At 39.5% G+C, this 20095-nt stretch overlaps 2 protein-coding genes across 4 annotated transcripts; one reads left to right on the forward strand and one right to left on the reverse strand.

The window, feature by feature from the left end:
• The first annotated feature begins 991 nt into the window (after window positions 1-991).
• On the forward strand, window positions 992-7906 carry nudt12 (nudix (nucleoside diphosphate linked moiety X)-type motif 12). 3 transcript variants are annotated; one of them, XM_030416819.1, is made up of 8 exons: window positions 992-1047; window positions 2488-2702; window positions 3187-3490; window positions 3607-3883; window positions 3996-4163; window positions 4457-4570; window positions 4652-4851; window positions 5892-7906. In XM_030416819.1, exons 1-8 carry the CDS (start codon window positions 994-996, stop codon window positions 6000-6002), a joined length of 1443 nt encoding a protein of 480 aa, XP_030272679.1. In that variant the 5' UTR covers window positions 992-993; the 3' UTR covers window positions 6003-7906. The 3 variants fall into 3 exon arrangements, with proteins under 3 accessions (XP_030272679.1, XP_030272681.1, XP_030272682.1); XM_030416821.1 differs by having other exon boundaries at window positions 1011-1042; XM_030416822.1 differs by lacking the exon at window positions 992-1047 and having other exon boundaries at window positions 2619-2743.
• On the reverse strand, window positions 6528-19896 carry LOC115581594 (interleukin-6 receptor subunit beta). The gene is made up of 15 exons (XM_030416818.1): window positions 18608-19896; window positions 17043-17147; window positions 15961-16066; window positions 15611-15744; window positions 15345-15475; window positions 14590-14758; window positions 14354-14436; window positions 13594-13816; window positions 12565-12765; window positions 11619-11717; window positions 10816-10956; window positions 10441-10590; window positions 9411-9525; window positions 9068-9149; window positions 6528-8592 (listed from the first exon to the last, which is right to left on the reverse strand). Exons 1-15 carry the CDS (start codon window positions 18699-18701, stop codon window positions 8101-8103), a joined length of 2325 nt encoding a protein of 774 aa, XP_030272678.1. The 5' UTR covers window positions 18702-19896; the 3' UTR covers window positions 6528-8100.
• Window positions 19897-20095: the final 199 nt, after the last annotated feature.

The following is a 20095-nucleotide window of genomic DNA, read 5'->3' on the forward strand; positions in this document are numbered from 1 at the left end:
TTAGCTTCTCTGGATCCCAAAAGGTTTGAAATAAAGTGGTATCAAGCTGGAGAGGAGTTTTACAACCAGAAAACAACACCTGGTCATCAAAACAAACATGAAGCTTAATAGTGCAATAATTATATGTATATATGTATATATTCTGTATATTTAAATCAGTTGTTTAATTACTGTAATTACTTAACAGTCTGCAAGCTGTGTTCAACAACAGCAATGACAAGAGACAGTAGTAAACAGCCTGCAAAGCCTGTGCCAAGTGCAAAACTAAATCAGCATATCTCTCTAAATCTCTTCAAAACTTGTAAAAATGTAAATTCTCTGACATAGAATTTTAGAATAGATTTTTTTTTAATGCCTACACAAATAAAATGTAAAAAAAATAAATAAGTTAAAAAAACTCTGTTTTTACCTTAAAGGATTAGTTTTACTTTGTTTATGTGGCGGACCCTGCCACCTTTCCAGCTTCAAACAGCGTTCTGGGTACCTTAATTTTCCTCTGAGAACAGCTTGTTTCTTCAGAATGGAAGATATAAATATGTCTGAGTTTGTATATCTCCTCCAAAACAACACAGTGACCCTTTAAGCTTTAAATCAGATTCTCTGTTTCAAGGTGCTTGTGAAATAGTCCATACTGTATCAGTTTAACTTAATTGTTCTTTCTTTCTTTGTTTCTTTTAAATGTTAACAATTCAGGCGTTGAAGTAAAATAGATCTCGGCCCACATTTGTGTAAAGCCAGTGATTTTTCCTTTAAAATATTCTTAAATAAAACCTGCATGACTAAAGGTGAAAACAAACCAATAAAAAAAATAGAAACATACAGCAAAAAATCTCGTCTTGTTTAACCTGTTGGTATTTCTCTCACAGAAAAACTTTTTTAAAAGGCTGTACATTGTGGGAGTAAGAGTCAAAAATACGGTGGTTTAAGGAGCACTTGAAGGCACCACTGTTGTGTTCGGCGTAGCTGTTGCTCTTGAACGCAGCGCGTCACCTTATGCACACACAAGTACTTCCTGAGCCGACGGAAGCAGCTCGAACTGAAGGCAAGGTGAGGCTTTTATAACATTTTTACTTGAAACTGTCAAATGTTGAGATGTAATTTTAATTATGAATAAACAGTGACGTAGTTATGAGCAGAGAGCTGCTGCAGGAGGGTTTAAACCTCTTTACTAGTCAGTTTAATATCACCTGATTCGCACTGATGTCAGCCAATGACAGATACATACATAACATAATAATACATAACAGTTAACCTGCTGTACCTGCTGTGTGTACAGTACACATAATAGTACACATATATTACGCTACAGCGGAGAACGTCACCGTAAAGCTGTACGACTTCAGTAACTCACTGTGGGAATGTTTAAGCCAAAGCACACGTATTTTACAACAAGGTGTTTAAAGTAAGCTGCGTTTTGTAACAGGGAGAAATCACAAGTTACTCAAGACTGACTGACAGCTGTGTGCACCAGTCAGAAGAAGTAAGGACCCTCCCACCGACAGGAAAATACAGAAGCAGCTACACTTAACAAAGTGTGGAACTAGTCATACATAAAGAGGATAGTAAGAGTTGAGCATGTTTGACTTGATGTGCAGATGTGTTGAAAGAATCAATGGCAGGACCCACTGTCATTATGGCAGGAATTATGTCGTCATTTGTTAATCAAACAAAGGTGTGTTCAGGTAGATTTTAAAAGCACACACACTCGACTTCTCAAATAAAACAAAAAAAAAAATCACTGCATTCATGACCGTTACCAGGATTTTAGAAATAGTCAGTGATGAAAGGAGTATTCAGATCCTTTACCTGAGTAAAAGTACTAGCTGGTACTAGCTAGTAAGCTGATTAGAAATCAAGCAGACTGAAAACCGATGATTGGAACCGATATTCATTCCAATTAAACTCTTTGTGGCCAGATGTCAAACAACCGCTGATGGAATTTACTCAAGTTCAATTCTGAGGTATTTCTTCTTTACATGTATTTGATATATGTAGTTACTAGTGACTTTGCAGATTTAGATTATTTAGTGTTAACAGGCTGTTAATTGTGACGTGGGACCGATCAGGTTGTGTTGCTGGCGGGACATTTTCTGAGAGGATGCTGCATCAGTAGCACATTTTAATATTACTGCAATCTGACAGAAAAATCACTGATACCGATAATTGGAAAATGCTGAATGTCGGCCCCAATAATCGTCCAGGATCTTTAATCAGTCTACCCCTATAAAGTACTAATTTTATGCTGTGAAAATACTCCTCTATAAAAGTCATATAATAAAAAGAAAAATATTTTGCTTGTGAATTAGGAGGATTTTCCTAGAACTATAAAACCAGCCAAAAAAAAAGAAGTCTGAATATAATTCACACATAAATTTTATTGGAACTCTTGTATCATATGAAAATGCTTCTTCCTAATCATACTTTTATCCCGCTTTGTTCGTGGATCTGGATCACACATTTATTTGATGTTCATTTTTCGCTCTCCAGGCAGCCAGAATGACGAGCCTCCATCTGAGCGCCATGGGGGAAATGGTGGAGAGGTTTCTGGATGCGGCTGCCAGAGGAGACCTGACCCAGGCGTCCACGCTGCTGTCCAACACCCCGTCGCTCATCAACCAGAAGGGCTACAGCGGCTGGACGGCGCTGATGCTCGCTGCTCGCAACGGACACTACAATGTGGTGGAGGTGCTGCTGTCACATGGGTACAGAGAGCTGAGATGAAAACATTCTACATATTCAAAATGTAATTTTTAAGTCTAAAGATGACAAGAAAATGTTTTGTGTCAGTGAAAAGAAGATATTTTCTTTTTACTTTAAAGTTGCATTTGTAGATTTTTAGCCACTAGGGGGCAGAAGAACTCCAAAAAAAGCTCCAAAAAAATTAACTTCAAAAAGTTGTTTGTACCAACATGTCATATTGTTTTACAGTTTATTTATGTGGTTGTCTGGTGTTTTTTGTGTTTTTTTCTTTATCAATGAAACTATGCATATTTTTTGGGGCTATTGCAATGTTTAAAAAAAGTAATTTATGGCCACATTTCTAAATCTTTGGTTTGCCCAATTTTATTTGTAATCACTTATTTACTAATTTAAAATAAGTGTATAAATAAAAAGCAGTCATAACTTTGTTATACCCTTGGATAGATGGACTCAGCACGTGTCTAATCTCTGTTTTCAATCATCAAGCTGTGACAAGTTCTCAGTGAACAGTTCATCCCAGACCGCCTACGATATTGCCAAGTTCTGGGGCCACAGACACATCTCCAACCTGCTGGGCCGCACAGACGACGGCTGCCGACGAGTCCTGCCGGACACTGACCTCCACCAGCACGAGAACTACTTCAGCAGAGAGACGCTGGACCGGCTGAGCGGGAAGAGGACAGACAAGGTTTGGTTGGAGACCAAACGGAACCACCCAGATACTGTCTACCTCCTGTTCTCCAACCTCAGCCCCATGGTCAGCAGCTCCCAGGTGGACGAACATACAGGGGTGCGTAATTGAATGCGAATGTTGCTGACATTTTTGATTTCAGGGGTTAGAGTTGTTCCCGTCCTGCAGCCAACAGTCACGTTGTTATCTAATGGTTGTGATTCTAACTCGGACAGGTTGAGACCAAGCTGTGTCGGTTCAGATATGAGGCGGTGAAGGAACTTCTCCAGAAACCCGCGACTGTGCTCATCTTCCTGGGAGTGGAAAAGAGGAGGGGACCCTCCTCTCCCTCCTCCTCTCAGATGGAGGAGGGTGTCCAGGAGCCTCCTGCTTGGTTCGCCATCAGCACAGATGAAGACGCTGCTGAACTTCTTAAACGCTGCAGAGAAAAGAACTGCTCCTTCCCAAAGACACCCAACAGAGACCTGCTGACGTTCAGTGAGGAAGAGGCTGGTGAGGAAGATACAGTGTTTTGTTCTTGACTAAAATAACAGATTTTTCATGTCTCCCATATTTAATTGAATATTCTAAAATCAACTAAGAGTTCCCTCTCTTCGCCCTGCAGGAATTGTGGCTCAGGCTCGATCTGTGTTGGCCTGGCACAGCCGCTACAGCTTCTGCCCGACCTGCGGCAGCAGCACCCAGCTGGAGGAGGGAGGATACAAGAGGAGCTGCCTGAACGCCGACTGCAGGAGTCTGAAAGGGGTTCACAACACCTGCTATCCACGAGTCGGTATGACGCTGCACTCCCACCTCACCTGTCTGCCCTGGCTAAGTGCTAAAAAAAAACCACGTGTTTCAGCCCTAAATCTTAAAATCATCTTAATTGATCTTGAAAGGAAAACTTTCTCATAAGAATAATATAGTGTGTAGATATAGAATGTATAATATGTATTTTAAGAAAGGTCATTAGGTCAGTTTCAAAAAGGAGAATGGAACAGCTGCTAAAAGATTAGTTGGTTGTGACTGACAGTCATTAAAGTCTGTGGTAATGAATAACCTCCTGCTGTCCTGTGTGTGTTTTAGACCCAGTGGTCATCATGCTGGTGATCCATCCTGATGGAAACCAGTGTTTACTGGGAAGGAAGAAGATCTTTCCAGCTCGCATGTTCTCGTGCCTGGCTGGATTCGTAGAGCCAGGTAACTAACGTCTCTCCGCACTGTGATGAAAATATGGAAAGAGACGAAAGTGACCTCTTCTCCCCCTTCTTGTCCCCACAGGGGAGACGATGGAGGATGCGGTGAGGAGGGAGGTGGAGGAGGAGAGCGGTGTGAAGGTTGGTCCTGTTCAATACATCTCCTGTCAACCCTGGCCGATGCCATCCAATCTTATGATTGGTTGCCTCGCTGTCGCCATATCGACCGACATCAAAGTGGATGAGAACGAGATTGAGGAAGCCCGATGGTTCCAGCGGCAACAGGTACAAACGTAAAACAGCGCAACTACCGATAATGACAATACTGCTACTTTTAACTGTTAGAATAATGATTTGAATGAGAAGGATCATGACTGACTTTGGAAATATCACAGCACAAGCTTTCAGCCATATCTCATGGCCTTCATTAGTGGAAGGTGTTGGCTCAGGCTGTCATGGAGGTGGTTGAGTTGTAATCTATAGCTGTGGTTCATTAAAATGTTTATGCGTATTTTGAAACATCTTCAGTTTTGCAAAAGTTTTTTATTCACTTCTTATGTAAGTGGAAATATAACTCACACGACTGTAAGCTATTTCCAATTGCTGTGTCTTCCTGGATGTTTCCATTCTTTAGGGTTATTGTTTTTGTTTTAGGTTTTGTTTCCAGTTAGAAACCTCTCCACCTCCCACTCTGTTTATTACTGCCATAGGTAACATAGCCTCTACTGCCTATAGCCTGTATAACACCAATGACAAAACTATGTGATGGGTAGCCAGGTTTATTCACTCCAAGCCACTTGATGGAAACATGCATTATTTGCATTCTTCTGATTTTCCCACCCAAACGTGGAGCTTTATAAAAACACTGAAAGTAGGCCTCATCAGAATCAGAATCAGAATGAGATTTATTGCCAGGTAGGTTTTTACACAAACGAGGAATGTGTGTATGTGCAATGGTGCTTAAATATACAATCCCAAAAAATAAAAAGATAAATATATAAATCACTCAGAAATGTACAGTCGTACAAAAAACACACAAGAATAAAATACCTTTTTTCAAAAAAAAAAAAAAAGAATATAGATAATACAAATAAGAATAAAAGTGCATTAATGTAATGCATATATGTAGGGTGGGTGTAAGATGTTATGTTCAAGTTTGGATGAGGAAAAACTGAGCTTTTGAAAAAGTACTATGTTAGCCTGCTCAACAGAGAATTATAAAATTAGATTGTTTGGGTGTGGAGATCTTTAAGTGCTAGTTTTTAGTTTGGTCACAGTCTCATTGGTCTTCTTTAAAGACAGAAATACAACTTTTCTTTGTATAGGTGATTGAGTCGTTGCTCAAAGGACCGCATCCAGCCTTCACGTTCCCCCCCAGACAGACCATCGCCCACCAGCTGATCAAACACTGGATCGGCATGAACTCTAACCTCTAAGCCAGCTCAGGCAGACCTGCAGATGGTCAGATGGCAAACCGGCAGCTGGTTGAGGAAGTCACCAGATTCTTCGGGATTTGCAGTAATATGGTTTGTACTTACTGTTGACTGACTCCATATCATTTACATGCACTGCCTGCATGTAGAGAGATACAGCCTTTTCACCTACACAAAAGTAAGGAAGAAGGGTACAGACAGAATACACTCTTCTGTGTCACTTCACATCTCAGGTTGAAACTGCACATGTGCAGTATGACAGTGGATCAAATAAAAGGCACCAGTGCAAAGATCAGAAGGAAATGGTGAAGGTGCTGTGTTAGGTAAAATACCAGACAAATTCAGCAACTTTCACCTTTATTTGGGTCACGCAGCTGTGACAGACACAGACCATTTAGTTCAGAAACAGTACAGTGAGCCAGATGGAGCAGCCACAGACACACACTTGGATAAATCATGTCAACACCACAAATACTTTAAACGTAATGAAACCAACAAAATGTTGAAGGACGATTTGAATACAAATAATTTAAAAATAAATAATTTTTATTGTCCACGTATGTATTCAATTTAAAAATGTACATACAGTATTCAAAAGCTCAGATTATTGATGCATTTGATTGATTATTGATCTGAAAAATGTTGATTCTCCCCGATATACTGCACAATTTTATTACAGGTCAAGGTCGACACAGCAAAATGGCCGATCACTGACAGTACTAATTGATGAGCAAATTTGATCCAAATGTAAATGAACTGGAAATAATTAAAAAAACTAAATATAACCAATTCTGATTGTCTGTGTCCAACATGTTACTGTTGTAAATGTATGCATGATTACAGGATAAACATGCTAACCATTAGATGCTAATCATTAGCATGTAAACATGCTAACTGTAAGCAAAATTTTGCATTTTTGGCCTTATGTTTGATAGTCAGCAGCTAAAATACAGTATGTGAGGTGATAGATGAATGCTACAGACAACTACACTATGGTAGCATTTTAAATTGTATGTAGCCATTCTATTAAGCTAGCATTCAAATTTATGTAAGCATACTAATATGCAAACATTTGTGTGGTAAAATGCAAAATATTCCATGGAAAAAATAACCAATGTGACACTGGCACTGCTATGCAATGCTTAACATGGCATCTATTAGCTTGTTTGCATCGTGTTAGACTATCAGTGTAGTTATGTAATTTCGCTCCTTGATCCTTGGTGAGTAAAAGAATACCAGATAAGGAAATTAATATTGTGGAACATTCTAGTGGAGACTGTAACGCCCTATTTCGCTGATTTATGAAATTATGTGCTGCTATTCATTCTGCGCACAATGTTTTCCTTTCCCTATCTGGTCTGAAAAAGCTTTCAGGGGCTAAGTTGACACACAAACAGCCCTAAACCTGCCTTATTTCTTATGGCCAGTAGGGGGCAATTCAATATACAATGATTGTATGTAAGCTTATGAGAAAATGGCTGTACTTCTCACTTGATTTGTTACCTCAGTAAACAGTTTCATCATGAGTTTATTGTTTCAATTGGTAGTTTCAGATCTTTAACACAACATGATGTTCATTTAGTAACTTGTGATCTCATTTAGGGAAAAACAGACAATAAGGCAGGTTGTGCGTTTGGGTTGGCTTAGGCTACCTTGTGAATGACAAGTCGCTACAACAGCGTGTCCAGGGGTTCTTGGTTGAATCCAGTCAAAAATATTACCGATAGCTCCATCCTCTCATCCACATATGTTCACTTCTGGCTCCAGAAGAACAAAACAAGATGGCAATGACCATAATACCAAGCTCTACAAACTTGTCACAACCATTGGTCAAATTCATGCAAGTTCATTCAAAAGATGTATTTCTGTTTACGACATGACAAAAGATAAAATATTAGCTGATGTAACGACTTTAAGCAGTTGTGTCATTATTTCAGACCACTACCCCACCACTGCAGGGCTTCCCGAGTTAAGGTAAGCTGGTGGTTCTCTATCCATCATCCGCAGTCTTTGCAGTAAAGCAACCATTTGCTTTGTAGTCAGTCTCAAAGATCAAATAAGGACAGTCCGTCTCTCCACTCACTGTTTCAACATCCCTTTTTCAGAGAAAGGAAGAGTTCATCATATACTCTGCTTCACAGGCCAACTGACAAACACTGTAACTGTTTGCGTCAGCCATGAATTCACGAAAACATAATTTTACAACAATTTGTTTCTGACGTGATGTCTCAGAGAAGTTTCCCTGTTGGCTCTCTTCCTCTTTCTGAAGAAAGCAGCGGCTAGCTTCCTGTGCCTGATGCAGCAGAGGAATGTCTGCTGCTTGGCATTGCACTGCGTAGTCAGGATGACAGGACTGGAGAGAAACCAGTTGGTGCTCTGTGGCTACGGGAGGAACAGAAATATACTCTGTGTCCAGTTGGAGGGTAGCCAGCTTGCTGATGAGATGACTGATCGACAGCAGAGAGGTGTCTTCATGTTGGTCCTCCTCTGAGGAGTGCTGAGAGCTCGGACCAACCATGATGATATTTTGACCTCCGAGAACATCCGTCAACTGGAAGTCCTCTATGTTCAGGATGTTTTTTACTGAAGTTTTCTGTTAAAAGGTAACAACTGGATGGATTTCAATGTGGAAAGACTCATTAATACATACAAAGAAGAGTTTAGATTTATGGTCAACTCCCACTGAAGTTAAACTGACTGATTTACTGCTGTGTCTGTCATTACCAGGAAAACATAACATTTTATTTATTTTTTATTTAGTAGACTAGTGACAATCTCAAAGTTTGCAAAGATGCTATATTTTGCTAAATAGTGACTGGCTTAAATAATGGGAACACTGTTATTGATTCGATACATTTTATAATGGTTTAAAGATCATGCAGTCAAAATGGCCCATCTAATAATCCAATTTGTACGTCTGCCATTCAGATTAGATTATTTAAATTTGATGTATTTTATAAAATTACCCTGTTTTGCAGAACACTTGATGAGCTGAAAATACAAGAGCCAAAACGACAATGATATCCCCGTGTTAAGCAAACCAAACCCTTCGTTAAAAAAGAAATCACCTGGTGGTTTGGATCCATCAGCCACTGACCCGTTGTACTGTCCCGTGGGCTGGAGATGGGTGGGAAGAAGTACGACTTGTACCTACAAAAGTAATGGTATGATAGAAGAAGTGTAACTGTTTGCTTAAACAAATGTAATGTAAGAGTTATTATTCTATTTTTTACAAGTTATTTAAACAGCAAACCAAATGACAGAGACAACGTAGTAATTAATATGTGGTAAATGAATGGCTGCTGTTTCCCACAGGATCCAACCAATCACCAGTTACTATAAAAAACAATAGATGCATTCCTGTGTTATGTATTGGAGCCATCAAATGTGGTCATACGTGTGTTTACTCACACAGTCCTGGACAGGATGGAGATGATGAACACAGTAACGGCCAGCAGCAGCAGAGGAGTGACTGTGGCTATGACTGTAGCCACAGTCACTCCTCTGCTGCCTCCTTTGACCTCGTCTGAAACCGAAAAACATTCGCAGTTAGGATTAAATTTAAAACCATCATCAAAAGGATTACTGTGTGAAAATGCGTCCTTATTCTCTACCTGAAATCACATTGTAGACATAGTGAACCAGTGATAGGAAAGACTTAGACCTTACAACACTTACAGCTGTGTTTTGTCTATTTTCATGTGTTTTTTTAAAAGAAGAAGTATGCAAAAACTGTCCAACTGTCAAATTCATACTCGCGTATCACCAAAGTAACCTCTTCTCTATAACCACTAGCTGCAGTTAGCCATGCAGCTAGTGGTTTGAACTGGGAGCTTGGCGGCCAGGGGAGTTTTAGTGTTTACACCTCTAGCACAAGAGCATTGGAAAGGGATGGTGCGGCTTGCTATTTAGCATGCTAACTTCTGTAGATATCTTTGAAACACAATACATCATAGACATAATATTGAAACTGCTATTTCTTTACATTCTGTTGAAAACTTTAGTTGATTGGCATAGAGCCCCGTTGTGTTGCAGTGCATTGAGCTCTTTGTGCTTTAGAGCAAACATTAAAACAGTTGTCACAAAAAAAAGGAAATAAAACAACGCTTTTATTGTTGAGAGCCAGATCATCATTTTATAGGTAATATTTCAACTGTAGGTGTAGCTGATTACTTGGCTCTCTACTTTTATTAGATAGACATACTGTGTTTTTGTTTGTGATGCAAGATGCCAGATGTAATACTCAAGTTTTTCATGACTCCACCTTAAATGTCACAAAAAGCTGTCAGAAAGAAAGAAAACAAAGCCAAAACCAAACAAAACTTACTTCTCAGACATTCCATATTACAATAGTTTCCAAACTGGGATTATAAATGACAACCTGCTTGAAGATGAAGACTAAAGACAAAAAATATACTTTACAGCACCCAGTTATACTCACCAAAGTCTTTTCTCACAGGGATGATGTTTCTGGAAACGTTATCAGCCATCAGGAGAAGAGAATACTCAGTGTCGGGGTTCAGGTTGAGGAAGGTGTGGTTGTGCATTTGGTCCGGCCACAAAAACAGAGCCCGAAAGGAGGGAACATTCTCTGTGTTTACAGGCAGATGTTAAAAAACTAATTCAGCAGTAAGAAAACAAATCACATATGCATTTGTCATTATTACCTTTTATATGACATGAAAAAAAAAAAAAATTGTATCAAGAAACTTTAGAGGGATTTCAAAGATAAAGTACCGTGGCAGCTATCGAGATGCAATCGTATTATTCTGTGAGTTAAACATTTCAGAAAAAAAAAACTCCTTTGAGAACCTACTTTGTCTTTCTGAGTCTTTCCTCAGCATCACTCTGTATCTGTTCACTTGGACTGGTCCGGACTTATTTTGCCACGCCCACGTGACTGTCACTGTCGTTTTGGTTATGCCCACCACCTTCATTTTGACCACCTCCAAAAGAGCTGAGAAAACACCGCAAAAAATGTCCTGTCAGACGTCTCTGTGGATGTTTTCTGTCCCGTTTTCTGTTGATATCAATCTGTTGTAAATCAAATTATGTGCATAACAAACTACAGCATGTGGTGGTACCCATTATTAACACAAAACAGGCCAAATTCATTTGAATCATTCCCCAGTAAATATAATCTAAGATCTGAGTCTAATCCCAAAAGGGCTGTTTAAAGCTGAAGTAGTGCATTTTAAAAGTGAATTCTCTTATCCGCAGTCGGACACAAAAAGTACAGATACCAGTAATTGGAAAAATGCTGAATACCTACTCCAATAATCAGCCAAGCTGACAACTGGTCTATCCCTAGTTTTGTATGCTTGCTTAGAAACAACATATTATCAAAATTCTTTTAAATGTTCTAGTTTCATCACTCAAAGAGCAAAAGTCATGTGATCTAATCGTACATTCACAATCCTAACACGAGGAACATTTTGCTGACACCAAGAATCCTCTACAAGCCATATTCATCCAGCGGAGTGTTGACTCTTGAGCCCAATCCATTTATGTTGTAGCTAGCTTGTTTAAAAAATTGAGAGAATTTCACCAATTCTGCCCAGATGCAATCATGATCACACCACCATGTGTTTCATGGCTCCTGACAGGGAGCCTGTTTACCTCCCTGCTGCAGACTGGCAGGCAGTGACTGAGGAGATCCACACTGCTGGTTGTAGACAGGGAACACACTGATCAGGTACGACTCATCAGGGTCAACATCTGTAAAGTAACAACACACACTGCCAGTAAACCTGCTGACTGAAGGAACCAGGCCTCTCTAACTGCTCCGGTGACATAAGCCGCTGCGGAAAGTGTTTTGCTTCTTACAGCAATTTAGCAACCGGTCATAATAAGAAAGCCCTCACGTGACTTTCGTGTAGCAGATCAGTATCTCAGTGGTGTTAGATTAGAGAGGAAATCACAGGAAACCATAGTTTGATGCTGTTTCATTTGATGTGCACAATCAGGCATTCGATTTTGAGATGTATATAGAATCCATGCAGTTAAAGGAGAATGCTGTTTTTTGTAACTGTAGATAAAAAGATCCAAAACAACAATATTGCTCACAGATGTATAGTTTCATTTATTAAAAAAAAAAAAAAGAAAAAAAAAAAAAAAGGTTTAGTAATTTGTTGGGGAGTATTTGCAATGGTGGATAAATCAACATTTGGTGCTCTACTGAGTATTTGGAACAGCAGGACTCTGTATGCGAAATTGAGTAAAAAAAATAAGTGTGTGTTCTTGGAAATTAATTAACATTAAGTACAACAATGTGGCTAACTGATGTGTTTTTTAAATAGTTTTTGGACAACAGTGGAGCTCTATGGCACATGCAAACCTTGTTAGTAAATACTTTCAAGGTTGGTTTGAGTCCGTTTCCTTTTAAACCTGTTTTTGAAGCACAAATTCCCAGATATTCAGAGATTACTTGCTGACCAACTTTTGTTTAACACACGCATAACCTAAATCTAGGACACATTTATTTTCTGGTGTAGTTGGATATTTCTCCAAATGGACAGACAAATTGAATAAATAAATAAACAAACAAATGTGTTGTTTGTCGCACCTTGTATAACAGTGGAGGTGAGGATGCTATCCACTGTAGTCAAGCAGCAGGAGGACGGGCGAGGCTTGGGGCACCACTCAACAGCGAAGTGACTGACAGGCGGGACAGAGGGAGGAGCTGTGGGGCTCTCCCATTGGACCAAAAGGCCGTTCATGGCAGGGAATGAGCTGGAAACCCACAATTTCCTGACCGAGGGGAGAGCTGAAGAAAACAACAACTCTGAATGATTAAAAAGAAACTAAATGACTTGCGTCTTTATCAACACGATCAGCCTGAACACCAGCACACCAACAAAACATTATTTGCTGCCAATCTTCAAATCTCTTGTTTTGTAGATGCCCACACACTTTATCCCAATATGCTCATCATTTTGCAGTCACAGGGACTAAGAGCCTTTCCCAATGTCAATATTAAGCAGTATAATCATTCTGATTTAAGCCATGACCATGCAGGCTGCAGCAGCCTGCTATCCAACACCATCTCATTCCAAATCTCTCATCATGTGAAAAAAGCGCCTTTCAGCCTCTGCATATCTGTTGATTCTTTTACAAGTTAATGACTAAAGAGAAGTGCTGTTTTCGCAATAAGTGTTATCTGAACATCGTGTCACTGCTCTCACTGTCACTTCCTTCTGTGCTCGAGAAGACACAATCACAAAATCACACACATACACACACAGGATACTGCACATAGAGAGCACAAGCTTCAAATTTGACAGTGATCAGTTTTAAAGTTAAAGATCATGATGGGAAAGTTAACAGATAGCACAGTTCTGTGTGTGTGTGTGTGTGTGTTTTCGGGGACACATTTCGGACTAAACAGTTGTTTAGGTATGACTTGTCCAATTGATTACAGAGGTTGTGTCTCCAATAGCTGATTTCTGTATTGCGCGTCTGTTCAATGGCCCCAAAAGTGACCAACACAGGCCAGCAACTTGGAAATCCTCTGCTTCTTGGTGCACCTCAACTCATCACCAGAATACTACCATGAAAATGATTAATTATATGTCATAATCAGTGTCCCACTCACCGTTCTGTCTTTGTGTGTCAATGCTGAGATTTGCGGCAGGTCCGTAGCCGGCCGTGTTTAAGGCTTTAACTGTGACGCTACAGTTCCCCTCCTCCACCACCAGGAGTGCCGTCACCCCTGTGACATTTTGAACGAAACTGTCCTGCGGCTGCTGCTCGCTTGCTGGCTTGTAGCTCACCTGGTATCCAAGGATATGATCTCCAGCATCACGGTTTTCAAGGTCCTGCAGGGAGACAGGACATTTACAAAACCAGTTTTCTTCCATTTGGAGACATTATGGCACCATATTTTTCATTTCGCTTCAGTCTTTCGACACGAAAGTCCCGTGTGAGATTCTGCTTGTTAATGCAATGTAAGGTTAGGTAAAAGAGCTGAATCATCTTCCAAAAATTGGCTATTTGTAGGTCCTTCAGACTTTGCATTCAATCAATAATCAGTTATATTGTCCGTCTTTCATATTATCATTTAGTTTAAATTAGAAGAAAAATGTAAATTAGTTAGGGTTAGCTTAAGTTTTCATTCTTGTTTTAATTTGAAATTGACACTGATGCCAAGAATATGAAGCACCTTTGATTCTAAGACACTGAGCTGGATTTAAGGGTCATTTCCTGGACTGCTGTATGGGACAAAACATAAAAGGGAAAACTGTTGAATTGTTAGGAGAATTCTGTTTCTCAGGAAATACTTTGACATATTTCAATGACCATACACTTTTTGCAATGAGAGAGAGAGAGAGAGAGGATTTTATACAAGCATGTACCTTCCACATGAGATGAAGGTGGAGAGATCCACCAGAGTCGGTTTTCTCCACTCTGTAACACACCTCTGGTGGCCTAGAGGGGACTGGCAAAGAGGACAACATGTAAACTTTTATGTCAATGGTTTACTCTATTGTAGTGCCAGACATGCTTTTAAAGAATTTGAATATTTAAAGATGTTCCTGTAAATTAACTTCCTGGCCTATAATTTCATCTCCGTTTGAAAGTTAACCGTTACCCCTGTCTAGCGTCCTCACAGTGACATCAGGGCTCCAACTGCTCCATTCGCTCCGGATGCTGGACTCCTGTCTGCAGGTCACAGCTGCTCTGTAGATGGTGAAGGGCAGGAGATCTTTGATCCGGTAAGTCAGTATTTGAGCTCGATGTGCAGGGACAGAATCTGGAACCTGGAAAAATAAAAATAAAAACATTCAGCAATAAAAAATAGGTGACTTTATTTGGCATTTGGTGGTCAATTAATTGTTTCTGATATATTGATTTTATCTTTTCCTTCACCTGTTTCTGTCTGATTGTAGATTGTTAACATGAAATTTAGCATCAGTTTTACAATTTTGCTCCGTGATCTCCCAAAAACACATAATCACAACACAAATCATGCCAATACTGAAACAGAGAAAGGGTTCAGAGGAGTGGGAAAAGGTCACTTAAGATGTGTGTTTTTCGATATGTTAATTTGTATGTTCTTGTATTAATGCGTTGTGGGGACTAAGACTTGATCACACATTCACATTGTTGGGACTTATACATCTGGGGACTAGCTGATACCTGTGACTTTAAGTTTAATGTAGGGTTAAAGACCCTCATACTGCATAGCCTGTGGCACAAAAATGTAAAAAATAAAAAATAACATGCTTGGAGCATCAGGTACAACCTCACTGGTTATACAGAAGCTCCGAACATGGCAAGCCTCCAGGTAATGTAAGACTGTAAAATATTCTAAAGAATCAACAATGGTGTTTGTATGATGCTAACCTGGGTCCATGTGTGAGTGTGGTTAACTCTGTGGCGAAGTCGACAGCTGCCTTCACTGCTGCTTATCCAAGACACATCGACAGAGTCGGCAGTGGAGCCAAGTACAGTTAATACAGGCTGAGAGGGTCTGACTGAGGAGAGGAAAGAAAAGTTAACCACTTTTTTTAAATTCTTTGTTATACATTCCAGATTGGGAATAGCAGAGGTAGACAACTGACAACACTCTTTATTGGTTAGTGGAGTGATCACATGTCAGGGCTGCTTACTCGCATTACGAAGAACCACAGTATGAGGTTGAGACCAGATGTCTCTGCTCATCACGTAGTTTTTTTCCCTGGCGGTGACGTTGAGTTGAGCCGCCGGGTTGAAGATTCTTTGACATGATGAGATTCTATTCCTGCTAGAGAATATTTTTTACAAAAGCAAAGTCACTAAATCTTTACAGTTTTCAGTTCATGAAAAGGGCAACAGGGGATGGCTTCTCTATGTTTTTGTTAAAGATGAAGTATTCACATTTAGTTAAAGCTCGAGTATAGAACATATGGCTCCATACACAGAACCAATAGCTATAGTGTAACTATAACAATTAATTCAGTTATAAGCCTTCAGTGTTTACCTTTTGAAGGTGAGCGAGACTTCTGACTCTGTGTTTGACTCTTCAGTCCACTCACACGTCATGGATCTGGGTGACATCTGGTAGAAGCAGGATATGTTCATGGTCCCTGCAGGAAAACAGACGGGGCGGGGGTTCAGTTTCAACAACACAAGGCATTGATAAGTCCGCATTTCATTCAAATCTGACAAATGGTCTATAAAAATCATATTATCTATTATTGCTGTACCTCAACCTGAATTGGTTTTCTTTTAAACTCAGTACTGTTGTATGACGTAACATTCTTGACACCATGACTCATCAAAGTTGTATGTATATTTTTCAAATGTACTAAAATATTAAAACAAAAACAAAGGTGGCCTATTGTCCCTGTGCAAACTCACCCACAACATTTCAGATGTGTGTCAACACGTCCACAAACCTGATTTAATATGAATATGGCCTTTTAAATGTACATAATCCAACACATGGATACCGAATAGGAGGAAAATGTCACAGTCTTGTCATTTTGTTCATTGTATGTGTGTTTTTTCACTTGCGCTCCTCTCCAGTCTGGTTTACCCTCCACACCTGTCTTGTATCTGTTTCATGAGCCCAGCCCTGTTAGGTCTTCCCGAGTCAGCTTCCTCTCCACACCTGCACTGCATCTCCTTCATTAGGTCCTCCTCCTTCCCAGTGCTTTTCCTGCCTAATGGCTCCTTTCCCGTTTGTAGTGTTTATCCTAATAAACTTGTTATTCCTGAATCTATGGCCCGACAATGGCTCTGCAATATCAGTAGCCTAACTGATCTGTAATTGGATTTGTAATTGCAACTTTTTCTCTGAATCCAGCCATTCTATATATATTATTCTATCTTGGATCTCTAATATTCTTGAATCTATGAGTTGAGTGGAATTAATGACATGTTACCTGTTAAAGAATGTGAAACAAATCATCTACTAATTATGTAACTCCTTATTCTTTTTGGTAAGGTTCGAACCTAGGTCTAGCGGAGGAAACTGTGAAAAACAAGATATAAACAAGAACGATGAGAACAACCAAGAATCAAGATATTTGACTGCTGTGCATGTGTGTGTGTTCTCACTCTGTTCAGATGAGGAACGTCGAGGGCCACAGTCTCTCACGTCAGTGACACACACTCGATCGTCCTTTTCACAAGGCTTCAGATCAGACTGCCTCACCGTCACTTCTGAAATGCAAACACACAGAAAATAAGAGTAACAGTCAGTGAATGACACCAGAACAAAACCTGATGATTCTGCTTTTTCCTGGGTAACTATAAATCAAAGCAGGATAGGCATTAATTTAGTTACTACCCGTGTGAAATCATAGATACATGTAATAAAGGGGCTCTTTGGAACTTCTGTGTTGCGCTGGAAGCCTATTTTTAGTTTATGTGGGTGGACTCCATTTCCAACTAACGTTTCGCTGCTGTTGCACTCTTGCAAGCACAGCAGAGAGAGGCACGTGAGAGAATGTGCATAAAGTCACATCCTTTTGACTGTCATGGTAAATCTGACCCAAATCCTTCACAAAGAAATCCACAGTCCAGTAGCATTAAACAAATCGTTCAAAGGCTTGTTTAATCAACTGAGAGACGGGGAAGGTCTTTTCACGTCACGTTACAATCCGCTCACATATGGCCAATAAAAAAGTTATTAATACAAGTAAATTGATGGTAATTGTCACACAGAGCCCCTTTAAATGTTGATTTTGGGGGTTTCTCAATCTGGTTGTGAGGAATTCTGTTAAAATACTGGGTAGCTTCACTCCTTCAAGCCTTTGATAGTAAATTCAAACACATCTTAGAGGGGAAAAACACTTGGTTGCCATTAATCCTGTGACAAGGGACATGTATACACTGTTTTTGTATTTAGGAACCCTTCAGCCATAAGTGGTAGGACCCCAAACACAAGGTGCAAACATGCAAAAACTGACAACAATTATCAACAGAATGTAAGAATTAAATTACAGTTTTACTGTAATGACATATCGAATTATGTATTATCTTAAGGAGATATCAACAGAAATTGGCATGTTAATTTGCTAGCCTCGAACCATCCTGGTCCAAAGCTCCTACACTAGCCGTGTAAACACCAACATTCTCCCAAAGCTAATTGCATGAACCGCTAGTTGTGCAGCTAAATTAGCTAACAACAGTTAGCAGCAATTAGCACTTACTTTTGTGAATTGCTGCCCCCTAAAAAATGTTTCGAGTATCAAGTCTTCAGTTGATCCTTTAAAGGGGCACTATGTAGTGTTTGGAGAAGAAATTCAAACCCTGAATTTTAATATTACTGAGGTAATAATATAAACTCAGAAATATTATTTTTTCCATTACTGAATAAACAAACTTTTCCCAGAGGAAAATAAGGTCCCCAGAACACAATTTGAAGCTAGAATGGTGGCAGGGTCCGCCACATATTAACAAAGTAAAACAGTATGAAATTATTTAAGGTCAGTTTGTTTATTCAGTCATGAAAATGAGGAGTTTGTTTGTTTAGTTTGTTTAGACATTTAAAAAAATATTTCAATTAAGATCTTTCTCTTCTTTGTACTCCCCAAAACTACATAGTGCAGCTTTAAAAAATAATAGATAACAACAAAATGCAGTATGTGGCTTTAAGAGGATAGTTTAGTCCAACTCACCATACGAAAACACACAGAGGAGGTTCATCACTGTCCAGGTAGCTATGTGCAGTTTAGGAGACAGAATGTCCATCTTACTGGTGAAAATGACCATATGCTCATAAGATCAGTCTGAACATACAAAAACATCCATCCATTTCCTACACCCAGCCCTTTTTGCCATCTACATCAACTAAAGACAGGTTTAAAAACCTCTGCAGAGATAATCTAGAGAATGATCTCTGATGTGTTCATACTGAGGAAGCCTTCAGATGAACTCCCTGCACACTGAATCAGGAAATTGCTTCATGCGTGTAAGTAACACCCATCAACACATCAAGTGGGTGTTACATTTTAATTTCCTTTTACACGGCTCTTCACAAAATGAACCTGCTTGAGCCTGACACCACACAGTGGACAAACCCTTCTGATTCAGGAACATTGTCCTACCCTCACGACATAGCATGGAAATGTTAGCATTTCTCTATCAGACGGTGCCAGTCATCTTTGTCCATTCAAGCTTGTGTGGCAAGATGATATTCAACACTCAGAAGAAAGTGTGGTCAGTGTGTGAGTCTAACAAACAGAATCACTTCTCACAGACTTCTCACTTCTCATACATTATGACGTCAATCTGAAGTTAGCATGCTAAGCAGCTATTGTGTGCACTGTCCCACACAAACTCTCAAGTCCAAGTCCACAAACAAAAATATAACAATTTACAATAGTGTTTTCTCTTACTATGCATGTTGCTTAGTGGGACTTCTGGCATTCCTTGCCTTGAACAATCCTCTTCAAATCTGGCTTGTATTCTGTTGTTGCCAGATGAGGCTGCGGCCGAGTTGGATATGTTCGATCTTTGTGAGGAGGACCAACTGAAACCTTCTTTAAGGAAAGGGACCATTGAGTTCTGGAAAAGTGTGCCGATGGAAAAATACCCCAATGTCAAAGGGGCTGCGCTCAAGATACTGTCTGTGTGTGTGTGTGTGTGTGTGTGTGTGTGTGTGTGATGTGGCTCTTTGCAGTAACACAGCAAAAAATTGGGCTCTTAGTCTCTGACTGGTTGGCCACCCGTCATATCACATAATAAAAATAAGTAATTTTATAAACAAACATTTGTTCAAAAATTATAACAAACTCAATGTTTTTAAGCATAAACTGTTAAGATTGTTATGTTTATAAATGTCTTATAACTAACAATTAAAACGTTTACGATGTTATTATTAATGTGGAAGTAGTCCTATTAATGTTAATAGGCAGTTTACAAGGGCCTTACTACATTTTAACCTACACTTACTAGAAGGATCTTAGCATAAAGCATTAATTGTTCTTTGATCATTTTCTCTTGATGAAGGCTTTAAACCACAAACTGCAGTGTCACAAAAACACAGCGTGAAGAAATACCAGGCAGGAAATTACCAAAACCCAATGGTTCCTCATTTGTTTATTTTTCACTTTCTTTCTCCAAAAGCAAAATTTCTGCTCGTCTCCACTCATTTTTTTCTTTTT

This window comes from Sparus aurata, chromosome 5 (genome assembly GCF_900880675.1).
Source record: "Sparus aurata chromosome 5, fSpaAur1.1, whole genome shotgun sequence".
NCBI classification, from domain to species: domain Eukaryota; kingdom Metazoa; phylum Chordata; class Actinopteri; order Spariformes; family Sparidae; genus Sparus; species Sparus aurata.

Excerpts from the sequence above, each read along its gene's own strand:
- LOC115581594 (XM_030416818.1), bottom strand. The coding sequence starts at position 18,701 with ATGGTCATTTTCACCAGTAAGATGGACATTCTGTCTCCTAAACTGCAC. Across the intron at positions 13,817-14,353 it reads ACCTTCATCTCATGTGGAAG|GACCTTGAAAACCGTGATGC; the intron begins GTACATGCTTGT and ends GTCTCCCTGCAG. Across the intron at positions 10,591-10,815 it reads GAAAGACTCAGAAAGACAAA|AGAATGTTCCCTCCTTTCGG; the intron begins GTAGGTTCTCAA and ends CTGTAAACACAG.
- nudt12 (XM_030416819.1), top strand. The coding sequence starts at position 994 with ATGCACACACAAGTACTTCCTGAGCCGACGGAAGCAGCTCGAACTGAA. Across the intron at positions 1,048-2,487 it reads CAGCTCGAACTGAAGGCAAG|GCAGCCAGAATGACGAGCCT; the intron begins GTGAGGCTTTTA and ends TTCGCTCTCCAG. Across the intron at positions 4,852-5,891 it reads GATGGTTCCAGCGGCAACAG|GTGATTGAGTCGTTGCTCAA; the intron begins GTACAAACGTAA and ends TTCTTTGTATAG.